General features: G+C 33.2%; 1 protein-coding gene across 6 annotated transcripts; it reads right to left on the reverse strand.

Moving 5' to 3' along the window:
* Positions 1-6,501: 6,501 nt before the first annotated feature.
* LOC124955243 (facilitated trehalose transporter Tret1-like) lies at positions 6,502-13,775 on the reverse strand. Of its 6 annotated transcripts, none has more exons than XM_047509397.1 (3): positions 13,685-13,775; positions 8,977-9,088; positions 6,502-8,137 (listed from the first exon to the last, which is right to left on the reverse strand). In XM_047509397.1, exons 1-3 carry the CDS (start codon positions 13,688-13,690, stop codon positions 6,663-6,665), a joined length of 1,593 nt encoding a protein of 530 aa, XP_047365353.1. In that variant the 5' UTR covers positions 13,691-13,775; the 3' UTR covers positions 6,502-6,662. The 6 variants fall into 6 exon arrangements, with proteins under 6 accessions (XP_047365353.1, XP_047365354.1, XP_047365352.1 ...); XM_047509398.1 differs by lacking the exon at positions 13,685-13,775 and adding an exon at positions 12,463-12,683; XM_047509396.1 differs by lacking the exon at positions 13,685-13,775 and adding an exon at positions 12,316-12,456.
* Between the last annotated feature and the right edge of the window lie 832 nt (positions 13,776-14,607).

Here is a 14,607-nt window from a genome sequence, read left to right on the forward strand (position 1 = left end):
GAAATGTTCCGTGATATCATCGAAGAGGAAAACCATATCATGTCAAAAGCTATAAATATCGAACGATCTTGGTAACGAAATCGAATTATTATCTATCATTCTTCGTTATCAACGAGATGGCGGAATGATTTTCTTTACAAAAAGAAATAATTTTAATAATAACAATAATAATATTGATAATAATAAAACAACAATAATAATGAAAATAAGGAAAAATTATCAGTATTTCTTCTTTAAACTTTTAATTGGAATATTCAGCGTCGAATATCTGAGAGTTTTTCTTCCTTAACATTTTGTTCCTTTTTTACTCGTTAATAATTAAAATAACTGAACGTTTATCTCTTAAAAAAAGAAAAAAGAAAAAGAAAAAGAGAAAGAAGAAAAAGAAAAAATATTAGAATAAATACTTATGTCGGAAATAAAGAAGAAACAATAAAAAAGAAAAAAAAGAATAAAGAAAGGAAAGAAAAAAGGAATTATCATCTCTGATGGTTGCACGAATGCGAAATATCAGCATGGAAATATCTAGCCGGTTAATATCGAAAGAGTATCCTGTTAGTTGATTTTTCGAAAAGGGTACATCATGGATGCGTGGCTTGCGCACTTTGCTTTTAGCAAGGGCCTTTTAACCTATAATCTCGTCTACGTGTATATCGATTTATATACAGGGTGAGCCAATAGCTGTAGAATAGTATATGCCGAAGTAACCATTTTGCTATACCTTGATAAAACGTTTAACGTTACATACTTTTTCTTTTTATCTTTTATTTCATTTCATTTTCTTCCATTTCATTTCATTTCATTTCAATACCTATAGGTATAATATTTTTTTAACGTCAATTCAAGTCCATCAAATAAATGAGAGATCGAAAAAGAAATTAATCTATGCGCAATATGTTAGCTAAAATAAACGTGTCGTTTTATAGTATCGTTTGACAGAAATCATTTTGAAAATGTACGATTTATGACACTTAGACAGTTTTTAAAAACGTTGCGAATTTGTAAAGTTTCATTTTTAAAAAGCTCTACCTCGACGATCGCATTACGCGTTTCGATCATGTCGTTATTTACCTTCTCTCTTTCTCTTTATCTATGTCTCTCTCTCTCTATATATATATATAGAGAGAGGCACACACGTATAACGACGAATATATATCTACATATATATCCATATATAACTAGTCTGACATGATCGGAGTTCATAGGAACTTTTTCACGAGGCTTTCACGGTTCGTCAATTTATAAAGGGTTATTCATATTTTCCACTACCATTCGTTTAGTTTGAAAGATAAAATTTGTTTCAATAAAAGAACATGAAGTATGAAAGGAAAGAAATAAAGAAAATAAAGAGAATGGGGAAGGAAGAAAAGGAATGAAAAAAAAAAAAAAAGAGAAAAAAAATATTAGCGAAACTCTACAAGCGTGATCGTGAGAATTTTTTTTCTTCTTCTTCTTCTTTTTATCTTCTTACTTTTCTTTTTTCTTCGTCGAGCTAAATTTGCTAAATTTTCTCTCTCTCTCTCTCTCTCTCTCTCTCTCTTTTTCTTTTTCTTTCTCTTTCCAGGGCCAAGTCGAAATTCCTTCCATCTCGAGTTTCGTAGACTCGCCTCGCGTAAATAGGATTACATTATACACCCTTCGAGATTTTCACTTCGCCATAACCCGAAGGAACGTCTGCTCGTGAGAGTATTCGTAAAACTCATAAGGAAGTTCACGCTTGTTTTTGACATAAGAGGGAAAACTCAAGAGCCCTTGCCTGAATCTATTTACTTGTGTATACGATGATATATCTGCTCGACTGTGAAGACACAACCTTTACTTTATTCCCGTCAAACTTAGTAATTAATTGTATCAAAAGGGGATATAAGGGAGATGGATAGAAAGATAACGATAGGAAGAGAAAGAGAGAAATGGCATAGTTTATTTTCATGATAGACAATCGTTGAAACATAGGTAAAGCAAGAAGGTAGATTCCTACTGAATGAGTTTTTCCGGATGTTGCTTGTCTCCCTTTCATAAGCTGAAATTTCAAAAGCATCAGGATAGAAAATGCCACTCTGTATTTGCTTTGGTCGTGAAATGAGAAAGAAATTCAAAACTTGAATCGGTATACCTGTGCATATATAACGTGATACAGATAATAATATAAGTGTAAAGTATTTTAACAATTTTTTATATTACATTTAGAAAGTAAAGCGTAAACTTTCATATTTCATCTCTACTCGTTTATAATGAATTATTTGAGAAAAACGACAGGTTTTGGAAAAAAAAAGAAAAACGAAAGAAAAAGTAATAATAATAATAATAATAATAATCGAATCAATAAGTTATAGGAGAAAAAAAGAAAAAAAGAAAAGTCAAATATTTCGAACATTTTCACATGGATAAAAAAAAAAAAAAAAAAAAGAAAAAAAAGAAAGAGAAAAGAAAAAAAAGAGAGAGAGAGAGAGAAAAAGAAAGAAAAACAATCGTCGAGGTAAAAATTTTCGAATGAATCGATTCACAGAGCTCCACCCTGTATATAGAATGACCCACAAAAATGATTCTAGAAGTGTATTCATATTCGAGGTCACGTTGTAGAGAAAAGGGAGTCACGCTGTTTCGGTGGCACGAAACGTTAACTTCCTGTAATCGTGTCGTTGCCTTTCGGGAACAATATTCGGTTTGCAAAATAATTTGAATAAAGCGACGACCCCAGCCTGTACATGAGCTTGCTTGCTTGCTTGCTTGGCTTGCTTATTTGCGTTAAACGCTCTTCTACCCACACGTTCCGGGTATGATATTAAAATTATTTTTAACCCTTTAAAGAGAGAGAGAGAGAGAGAGAGAGAGAGGGAGGGAAGAAGGAAGGGAGAGAGAGAGAGAGGAGATTCTGAAATTCACCCGTTTACCAACCGTGTATATATATATATACATATGTATGTATATATGTATTAAGTCTCTTGATCGTTGATACGTGCCAAGATATTCGCTAGAATCGATTCCAGAAGAAAAAAAAGAAAAAGAAAGAAAATAACATTTTTACGATTACTATCTTTGAACATACTTCTTTTTTTTTTTTTGATTACCTTTAATTTCCGATAAGAACTATGTATAATTTTGCTATTTTATTTCTATCTTTATTAATCTTTCTACATGATGGAAAAGATATTTTCTTAGATTGATCAAAAGTTCCAATCTTTTTTTTTTTCTCTTCAGATTGTAAAACGATAAGTTTAGGAACTGTGTTTGTAATTAAAGGAAAAAAAAAAGGAAGAAACATTAGTTTAAAAAATCTCTGAAAAAAATTAACTAATTCTTAAAATCATCTAGAAACTTTTGACGTATTTAAGCATCTTTCTCTCTCTCTCTCTCTCTCTCTCTCTCTGTCTGTCTGTCTTTGTGTGCATTAAAATTTTTAATGATAAATGAACAAACATTTTTAAATTAGACGATATTGACAAAGATAATTTATTATTCGTGCTGACTTATTTCTAACTATTTACTTTCCCACCGAAATACGTAATGTATGCGTTTGTATGTATGAATGTAGATATATTGGTATAAAAGTAAGAATAATAAATGTTCGCCGATAAGACATTCTCGCGAAATAATATAATAAAAAAGAAAAAAAGAAAGAAAAAAAATAAAAAAATAAAAAAGGAAAAAAGAAGAGGGGGAAAAAAATAAAAAGAACAAAATAAAAGGAAATTGTTCTCCGAGGGGAATTTAAAATTTACGAAGGCGATTGGCTCGTAGAGATGCGATTTGGATTAGGACTAGCTGAATTAACGTTCGTGGGACGCCGTAAAACGAGACCATCAGCACACCCTTCCTCCCCCTTTATCCTCTTCACCCTTGATCCTTGCTGGGGAGATAAACGACCACTTTTTATTTCTTCGCCATCTTAAAAAAAAAAAAGAAAAAAAAGAGAAAAAAAAAGGGAAAGAGAAAAAGAAAAAATACTCGTGGGAGAGCAGGAACTTGTAAATCTCTCTTCTTTTTTAGCCCCTTTTTTTCTCTCTTCTTCTTTATTCTTCTCCCTTTTTTTCTTTTCTTTTCTTGTTTGTTTTGTTTTTTTTTTTTGTTTTTTTTTTTTTTTTTGTTATTATTTTTCTTGGAGTAGATATTTCTCCGCCGACGATTCATCTTTTATTATTTCTATCTCTCTCTCTCTTTCCCCCCCTGTATATATATATATTATTTTTCTTCATTTATTTTTTTGTTCATTTTAAATCCTTTTCATCTCATTTCCTTTATTCGTTTTATTTATTAATTTTTTTCTTTTATTTTTCATTGAATAAGTCGATTGTCTTTATGAAAGAAAGTAAACTACATAAAAGAGCGAGTGAGATAAAGAAGCAGAAAAAAAGAGAAAAACAAAAAGGAGAGAAGGAAAGAAAGAAAAAAGAAATAGAATAAGGGTTCGTATATATAAGGGTCGATAGAATATTTTTTGCAAACGTTTACAGAATATATATATATATATATATTCACATGACGTTTATTACGAGTACATACCTAGCAGTCAACCGGTAGAGGAAAATTGCTCGGTGCTAAGGGAAAAATCCACTTTGTACGAAGATAAATTAAATGCAAAGGGGGATAAAATTAAGGAGGTGAAAATTTGCGTCAGGATTTGAGACTGGTTCGTTGGTTGACTGGTTGGGGTTGGTGGTTGGTGGATCGTGGTAGTTGCTGGCGTTTCGCATATGGTTGAATCGTTCAATTTTTACAAAAAAACGTAATTTTCTATCGTCTCTAATAAAGAGAGAAACGTTTAATGGAAAATAACGAGGAAATGGTAGACGTCTCTTCCTTTGGTAATCGTGCGAGTCATTCCAATTTTAAATACGTAATCCCTTTTCCGGATCGAATACAGTAAGCCTCTTATCCGCCACCGTTGCAACTTTCAACATTTTTCCGCTGCTTTTACCATCCTAGGTGTACATCGCCCTACGAAAGTTCCTTCAACGTTTCCCTCTTATTGCAATTAAAGTGAGAGCGTTCCAAATGCATATCGTCGTTCGAAGTAATCGTCCTCTCTCTTTCTCTCTCTCTCTCTCTCTCTCTTTCTCTCTCTTTTTTTTTTCTCATTTAAAGGCTCAGAAAAGCTACCCTTTTATTTTTATATCGTTCTTTCATTTCTACCAGTTCACTGAATTAGTTTCATAACAACATTCAATATATATATATATATTTGTCGAGTCCTCTCATGTCTGTTATTAGTATTAATATTGAAAATAATTTCTCGACATGATTTTTTAATATAATTATTGTAACTATTTGTATAAGATCAGTAGGGATAGTTAAAGGTATATAAAAATGTTTGTATTTAAAAAAAAAAAAAAAAAAAAAAAAAAAAAAAAAGAAGAAAATAATAGATTGACAATGTTATTTTATATAATGTCTCGAAGAAGGAACTTTTGCACGAGATTGTACATCCAATCCTTAAATCGACGTTACAGTGAATCTCGTTACCGTGGATTTTAAATACCTAATACCATCGCATAATCCGATCGATATCGGACCATTTCTTTTGATCTCGAGTGGGTAACTATATATCTATATATGTATATATAGAAAGAGAGAGAGACATAGATATATTCGTTGGAAGTGAAATTTGTAACATTTATTTAATAGAAAATTTTTGAGAAGTTAGTTAAAATATCGTTTAATTTTACGAACGTAAAATCATGTTCTTTTATTATTTAACGTTTCAAAATGTCGTCGATAAATGTGTATATATATATATATATATATATACGTTGGATATTATTAACAGTGTATTATTAACAAGCGGTAACTCGATAGGAAAGCCACTATTATTTTAGATGGGAAGCGATGAATATGTACTTACTTACGTATATATTGTATGCACATATACATACATTCGATTTCATTATCCTTTGAAATCACAAATTACATGTTGTTAGTGTGCAACGATGTGTCCCGTTTATTAATAACCGAACTCTAGCAAAGGTAACTTAATATACGCTTGTAAACGTACGAACCAAGAACTCTGAAGAGGAAAAGGAAGTAGTAGTTACGTAGTACGATAAAGCGTCTTCTTCGATGTCTTGACTTCCGGTTAACGACGATCATTGGAACAAGTCAAAGAACCAAGTTACCTATCCTTTCTAACTCATATATCCACTTCCTTCGACCTAGATGACACAATTTAATTAAACTTTCTCTACCTCGCACAGGCAATTTCCGTTTTTCGCTATTTCGTTATACTAGGTTTCAACGTCTAAGAGTGAGAGAGAAAGAGAGAGAAAGAGAGAGAGAGAGAGAGAGAGAGATTATTTCCTGATCATTATCACTATATCGAGACTATACAAAGTAAATTCTCTTTCTGCAATATGAACATAGTTTTTCGAATTGCATTTGACAGTTCTTATATTACACTTTACATTATAATTATGTATGTGTATGTATATATATATGTATATATACATACATAAATAACAGTCGATCACCATTTGCAATCGTAATGTAGATTAAAAACTAGACGGATAGTTTTTGGCAAAGATAATTTTATTTGTGAACGAATACGTGGGTAGTAAATAATAATGATCATGAAGAAAGGAGAAATCGATCGTTATTAAGATAATCGATATCATTATAAAGTGCTTGAGAACGCACCGGGACGAGATATGGCCACGGTGCTGATCCTTCCGTCACGCTTTACCTTCCTCTAAATCATCGAAACGACGTGACGATGACATCTTTCTCGTATTGCCAGCCAATAATCGTTGAATCTCACGGAAGGTTCTACCTTTGGTTTCAGGTAATAAAAATGTCACCATAAAGAATGCTAACAAGCAGGAAGCAGAAAAGAAATAATAAACTGCGTAAGCACCGAGTATGTCGCCGATCACTTGATAAAGTTTAGACACTGCAAAACCAAGGACACCGTCGAACACAGTAACAATGGCACCTGCTATTCCCTTAACTTCCGTTGGGAAAAGTTCACCGATCAATGCATTAGGTAAAGTACCCAATCCTATTTGAAATGCTACTTGAAAGAGTATAACCACGACGACAGGAAGAAAATTGGCGGACGATACATTGAATTTTTTAGCATCCAACATCAGGTATATCGCTAGAATGGCTAAAGTTATCGATGAGCCTAATGTTGAAAATATAAGTAATGGTCGTCTTCCTGCACCTTCGACGGTTGCGGTTGAACACGCGCCTGATACCAAACCAACGGCTAATACCAATATAGTTGCAATGTTCGAATCAATGCCTACCGAGGCACGATTGAATAATACTTCTAAATATTGTATCGTACTGAAGTTACCGCTTAGTTGTTGAGCCGCTATCAAACCAAGGATTATACAGAGAGCTCGACTATTTGTTGGCAAGAGGATTAGTTTAACTTTATTCAGGACTGTCTTCAGACCATTTTCTTCTTTACCGTTGGTTACACCCGAGGAGGTGGAAGAAGAGACAACTTTGTTAATTCGATCGTCTCCTACCATCTTGTTATCCCTCGAGTCTTCATTCGAGCCAGCTTGCAAAGCTAATTCCAATTCTCTTCTTGCCTCGTCGCGATCTCGTATACCTTTAAAAAAGGCCAACGATCGCGAAGCTTCGGCTTTGCGACCTCTAGCAGCTAAAAAGTGTGGACTCTCGGGGAACCAGATGAATGTGAGGATGAATAAAAGTGGGATTGTTAATAGTACGACGACCAATGTACGATAAGAGATCCATGGACCAATGCTACAGGTCAGGAGTGACCCGGTGAAGACGTTAACCGCTATTAATGTTCCTAGAGCTCCACGAATGTTAACATCGGCCACTTCGGACACGTACATTGGATTGGTCGTGTAAGAAACGCCAACGCCAATACCCAAAATAACTCTGGCAGCGTACAGAGCCGAAACCGATGTTGCAAAAAATACAATGGTCCAGCCGGCGATGTAAAATCCGCTAGATAACAATAGACACCTCTTTCGGCCGTATCTATCAGCCAGATAGGCACCCAAAAATGGACCGATCATCGAACCAATGACGGTCAACGATACGATCCAAGATGATTCGTCTTCGGTTATCCTCATTGGTGCATCGCTGTCCTTTGACATCAACTTCGAAAGACTCGTCGTTGTCCAACCATAAACCGTTCCAACTGCTACCATCGATAGTGTCGCTGTAATTATCACGAATTTTCATCGTTTCCCATTAGGATTTTTCCCTTTTATACGTATATCTAATTCTTGTTTACGTCATGCGTGAAAACCATGCGTAGCACTCCGTTAAACGCGTATGTCATATAATTGTACTTGTGTGGATCGCGAGACGTTTAAATGAAGGCTGTTAACATTCGAGCATTAGCGTTGCCCGACTAAATTATCTTGATAAAAACTTGTACAGATGGAATCTGCTGAGTCAGTCACAGAAATATTCAGACGGTTTTTCAAATTTAATGACCTCTTTTAGATCGAGGGAAAAGTGTGCTCTGAATTTTTTAATGGACGTAAAAAACAATTACCGCTTTAAATGATGAATCAAATAAAAAAAATATATATATATATATATTTTTTGTATTTTCGAAAGATTCATTTGTTTTAAATGTGTACCATGTAAATATCTTTAAAATAAATAATAAAATTATTCTCCATTTTTTTTTTTTTTTCATTCTTCGCATAGTTTAACGTAGCACATTCATTTTCCTCTCTCAAAGAGAAAAAGAAGAGAAAAAAAATTCAGAACACTTTTCTTATTCTAAGAAAAAAGTTATTCTAATTCATAAAGTCCATCCAAGTCTATTTTCTGAATTTATTTACTTAATAAGGAATTCGCTGTATTCTAATTTTCGAAACATCGTTGTTAATTATAATTCCATTCAAATGTCTCGTTTTCTACCTAGAGATTTTTTCTTCTCTAATTCGTTGTATATATATTTTTTTCTTTTTCTTTTTCTTTTTCTTTTTTCTTTTTTGTATTTCAGAAAGAAAAAGTGAGAAAAAAGGAAACTTATAACCAAACCTGAGATCGATGCTAGCCATTGTCTCCAGCGTGTTCTCTTCGATAGATTGGACTTTTCAATGCTTGTATGCTGCGATGTTTCACCTTTTGGAGCTTCTTTGGGTAGATCGATCTGAGAAAAGAGAGAAATGAAAAAAAAGGAAAAAAAAAAAAAAAGAAACGAAAGGTTTCAAAAAAGAGAAGGAAAGAAAGAAAGAAAGAAAGAAGAAAAAAAAAGAGAAAAGGTCTTAGAGGAAATATCGATGACGTATCTTTAATCTAATCTACGAGCTAGTAAAATGCTTCTCTCTTTCCCGCGTTTTTTTCTTATCGTCATAAACAAACTCTCTTCGATCATCTCAATCACGTTTACGTTCACTCGCTTGCGCGTAAACTCTATGAAAATAACGAAGTACAACGATAAAGAAAGTACAATGTGCACCATTCGTGCAGGAAAATACATTTTTTCTTCGTGAGAGTATATGTGTGTGTGTGTGTATATATATATATATATATATATATATACACATAAAAAATACAAAAAAAAAGAAAAAAGAAAAAAATATTTATATTCATAAAGTAATGCATTTCAAATTGTTATATAATATTTTTTTTTGTTTAGATTTAAAAGAAGCAAATCTGTCAGATTTTTATCGTTTAATCGATTATTATCGTTATCCGATATATTATATACAGGATGGTCCAATAATTATCATCACCATATCCCCAAAAAAGAGAATTTATTTAACAAAACTTATATTTATAAAATGATCTACACTATCTGTGATTTTTATAATTTTGATGATAAAAATTATTGGCCTATCTTATATATACTATATTTTTATTATATATATGAAAATATAGTACATTAAATATATATATATATATATATATATATATATATATATATACATATATATATATATATACATATATATATATATATACATATATAATAAAAAAGAAGAGAATAAAAAGAGAAGTGTTTTGCAAGCATATACATGAGAAGATGATAGTAAACGCACATCTTTATTGTTTTACAATGAAGTCTATGTAAGCACGAAGAAAATAACTTGATGGAAAAACACGTAAGTAGATAGAAGAAATGTTGTTATCCCGTAAAGACGAAGGCGCGCCCACGTATACATGCATGCAGTTTCTTAAAAGAATAAATTTGAAAACCACTGAGACGTAAGGCGACGAGAGAGGGGGAGGAAAGAAGGAAAAAAGGATACGTGCTAGGAGAAACTGTAAAATATATGAACAACGCGATACCGTTCTTACTGGTTTTGTAAAAGCATAGCTCCTTTCACACGATTCTCATGATATTATATATTCCACGTATAGACCGCTGTGTTTATTATATTTTCCATAGTTTGAAAAATTCATCTTACGAGAAGTCATTGTTTTTCGAGTGTCTTTCGAAAAAAAATTGGCATGAAACGAAAAGGAAAAAGAAAAAAAAAAAAAAGGAGAGATGATATTTTTACCGAAGACGGAGCGCGTCGGGATGAGGAACTCGTTGGTGGAAAGGCGAAATAAAAATTGAAGGATAACAGACTTTTCCACGTCACAAGTGATAAACTAGATCGCATTAGAGGCACTTTAAGGTAACGCGTACTTTCGAAGGGAACAGCAATTTCTTGCAGCACGTAACACAACGAAGCTGCTGCTGTTCGATGAAACCTTATAACTGTCGAGGCTTTTAGATAAGGGTGGAGGTCCTCGTCTGACGAGGGATGAAGGAGGGACGGGAAAGGGCGCGTAAGGGATGAACAATCGATCGACGATAAATCACATCCCGCTCTCAAAGATTACTCTAAACATTAGTTCTCTCTTTTTTCTCGAATAATAATGATACTCCAATGATGATTATTTAAAGTAAAATGAGAAATATTTCTTATCGACATTACGAAGATGAAAAAAAAAATATATATATATATATATATAAATATTTTTCAATTAATTTTATATATACGTCAAATTAATAATAAAATAATTATGATAATGTTATTAATAATATCAATGTGAAATTTCATAAATATAAACTTGAAAATGTTAGATAAAATAGAGAGAATGGATTTATTAATAATATCGTCTAATTAATATATTAATTGTGATAATGGTATTATGAAAAATATAAATTTTTAATTAAAAAGTATAGGATGAAAGAGAAAGAGAGAGAGAGAGAGAGAGAAATAGAGTGATAAGCTTTAACCTATTTGCAATAAATCTATTTTTAAAAGAAGTATCTATCGATCGAAGCAGCATCATCATCAGGGACACACCGTAATATCTCTTTAAAATAAATTACATTTTTATAAGGGTAAAATCGAGATTATATATATATATATGTGTGTGTGTGTGTGTGTATAGAGTGAGAGAGAGAGAGAGAGAGAGAGAGTCTCCCTTCATTCGAATAGGGGAGTTCTATAATTAGTGTGACCGTATTCGCGTGAGGTTTTTGCCTTTTTGAGAGAGAGAGGGTAAACGAAAAGAATTTGAGAGTGCTATTGAAGCCACGGAATGAAGAAAAAACAGTCAAATTTAGTGGAAGACAGCCACGTCAAAAATAAAAAGAAGAGAACAAAAATGAAGGAATAAAAAGTCATAGTCGAGGATGCGCCATTATAAATTTTTCTATTCACGGAAGATAGAAACGATCGACCGTGTCTCTCTCTCGGAAAGGAAAGACGAGAAAAGCTGTATATATATATATATATATATATATATATATATATAAAGAGAGAAAGAAAAAGAGAGATAGATTAAGGAAAAATAGGTAGAGAGAGAAATAGAAATAGAGATAGAGATAGAGAGAGAGAGAGAGAGAGAGAGAGAGAAAGAGAGAGAGAAAGAGAGAGAGAGAGGGAGATATTAAGAAAGAAAATTTCTAATGCGCAAGCGCGAACATTTGATGCGCCTGCGCATATTTTCGATTCGACCTCGCGGCATCGTTGTGTCTTCGAAAGTCTCGTGCTACCACGCGCCAAACATAACCTCTCGAGCAAACTCCAAAAGAGAAAAACGAGTGAGAGTGATCGAGAGTAAGGGTAAAGGAGATAAAGAAAGAGGGAGATAGGGAAGAAAAAAATAAAAAAGAAAAAGGAAGAAGAATTAAAAAGAAAGAAAGAAAGAAAGAAAGAGAATGAAAAAAAAAAAACAAAGGAGGAAGAGAAAATACTTGATGATTCCTTTTAACTGTGTACGACCACGTGTATTTTATCTTGGATTCGCGCGTAGCGCTAACAATTACAACCCCTTTATACAATCTATCTCTTTCTTTCCAACAAAATAGGGCTGGGTTATTGTCGAGTCGTTTCAAAAATAGCGCTGATTTTAAATGGAAATGACACTCACCAAGGGATCAGTCGTGCCAGTCATGTTTCTTTCAAGGATGATTCTCTCTCTCTCTCATTTCCTCCCTGTCTCCCTCTCTCTCTCCCCCTCCCCCCTCTTTCTCACTCTCTTTCTCTCTCTCTCTCTCTCTCTCGCACTCTCACTCACTCGCACTAAAAATCACGTTCTTCTTTTTCTTCTTCCTTCCTTCCTTCCTTCTCTTTTTCTTCTTCGTCTTATATGTCCGCGTTTTACGTTGACGTTGACGTTGACGTTGACGTTAATGTTGGATCGATCGAAAGAGCCTACCGTTTTACACACGTGAAATCGTCTCGAGCATCAACGACGTCCTGTGCTGCTCGAGAGAAACTCTCCCTCCCTCCCTCTCACCCCCTTTTCCTCTCCCTCTCACCCTTTCTCCCTCTAACTCATCTGCTTCTCCTTCTCTCCACCACCTCCTCCTCCTCCTCCTCCTTGTCCTCCACTTCCTTCTCTCTTTACCTCTTTCCCTCTTTCGTCATTCCTAGCTTTTCACTCACGGCCGACGTGTCTCCTTCGCACTTGCGCGCACGCGCTCGAAAAGAACACGCGAGAGTTTCCTTCCTCTTTCTCTCTCTCTCTCTCTCTCTCTCTCTCTCTCTCTCACTCACTCACTCACTCACTCACTCACTCACTCACTCACTACACTGATCGATATTTATAATTGTACCCACGGTGATTTCCATTTTATTCACTACTTCGTTCGCTCTTATTCTCCCTCTCACACGCTTCTTTACTCCTTTCTTTTTATCTCTATAGTCGCATGTATATATATATATATATATATATATATATATATATATATAGAGAGAGAGAGAGAGAGAGAGAGAGAAAGAAAGAGATAGATAGATAGATAAATAAAAAGAAAATTTTCATATCCATGTATTAACATTTTAACGAAGTTTAATATTATAGTCTGTTTTCACAATCTTTCAATGTTAAATATCGGATATCGACTGTATATATGTATACAAAGGTCGATAATACATATATATATACCTTATATTTTATTATACAATATATCAATATATTAATATTTATAGATATTGTAGATATAGATATTAATATTATAGATATGATATAAATAATATATATATATATATATATATATATATATATATATCTACTTACCTAACTTATATATCTATCTATTTATTTATCTATCTCTATCTCCTTTTTTAAACGTTATAGAAATGGCAAGATACATTATGCCAGTAATGAAATTACTGTCAAGTGATTTTTTTTTTCTTCTTATCCAACGAGAAGAAAAAGATTCTAATTATTTCTAAATATATGTATAATACATACAAGTATGTCTACAATGATAAGAAAATCGGATAGTGCTTCTTACGTCCATGATGATGACCAACGAAATAATTCCGATTTAATTAAATCCTTCAATGTTTTCCTCACAAGACCAGTCCCTCCGATTACTCGGGACGATACTGATGATAGAAATTATTGTCTGTCTGTCTCTATCTTTTTCTCATATCGTATACGCACGGACACATACACACACACACACACACACACATATAACACACATATTATTATATAGACAATATTTATGCGCGCGCATATAAAAATTGGAGTTTCTTTAAAGTCATAAATTATAAACAATACGAATCAAAAATCTTGATAAAACTTTTCGTGCTTTCTCTTTCATCGAGATACTTCAAAAGAAATACTATTTGAATGTTCCTTTTGTGATAAGATTAATGATAGAGAACAAACACGTGCGAGAATAAAAATTTTCAAATGCATTTAGAAATGGAACAAAAGGGAGAGATAAAGGCAGAGAGAGAGAGAGAGAGAGAGAGAGAGAGATTCGCGAAGAGAATTCGTTTGACTCCATTTATTAATCATTTCTAATCAGCTTTTGTCCTTATTCTAGTTCGCGATCGACTAGTCAGCGACCGCTATTTTATCCAATTGCTTTTAATCGGATTGTCGTTAATTAGAAGTTCTTGCACGTGCTCCTCTCCACCGTACAGTATTTCTTCTTATTCGAAACGAAGATGAAAATGAGAATAAAAAGAAAATGAAAAAGAAGAAGAAGATGAAGTAGGAGGATAAGAAGGAGGAGGAACATTCGGTAGAAGTTAACATTCATTCTTCTATTCTTCTCTTATTCTTATCGGTAAAGCCTCTACATCTTCACCTCCTCTTTACCCTCCTTTTATCTCTTCCATTATTCGCTCCTTTTATCTTTTACTCTCCCATATGTTTGTTCCTTTTTTAATAAAAAAAAAAAAAAGAGAGAGAAAGAGCTAC

Source organism: Vespa velutina, chromosome 17 (assembly GCF_912470025.1).
Source record: "Vespa velutina chromosome 17, iVesVel2.1, whole genome shotgun sequence".
Lineage (NCBI taxonomy): Eukaryota > Metazoa > Arthropoda > Insecta > Hymenoptera > Vespidae > Vespa > Vespa velutina.

Excerpts from the sequence above, each read along its gene's own strand:
- LOC124955243 (XM_047509396.1), bottom strand. The coding sequence starts at position 12,339 with ATGACTGGCACGACTGATCCCTTG. Across the intron at positions 9,089-12,315 it reads CTGGCACGACTGATCCCTTG|ATCGATCTACCCAAAGAAGC; the intron begins GTGAGTGTCATT and ends CTCTTTTCTCAG. Across the intron at positions 8,138-8,976 it reads ATGGCTAGCATCGATCTCAG|CGACACTATCGATGGTAGCA; the intron begins GTTTGGTTATAA and ends TGATAATTACAG.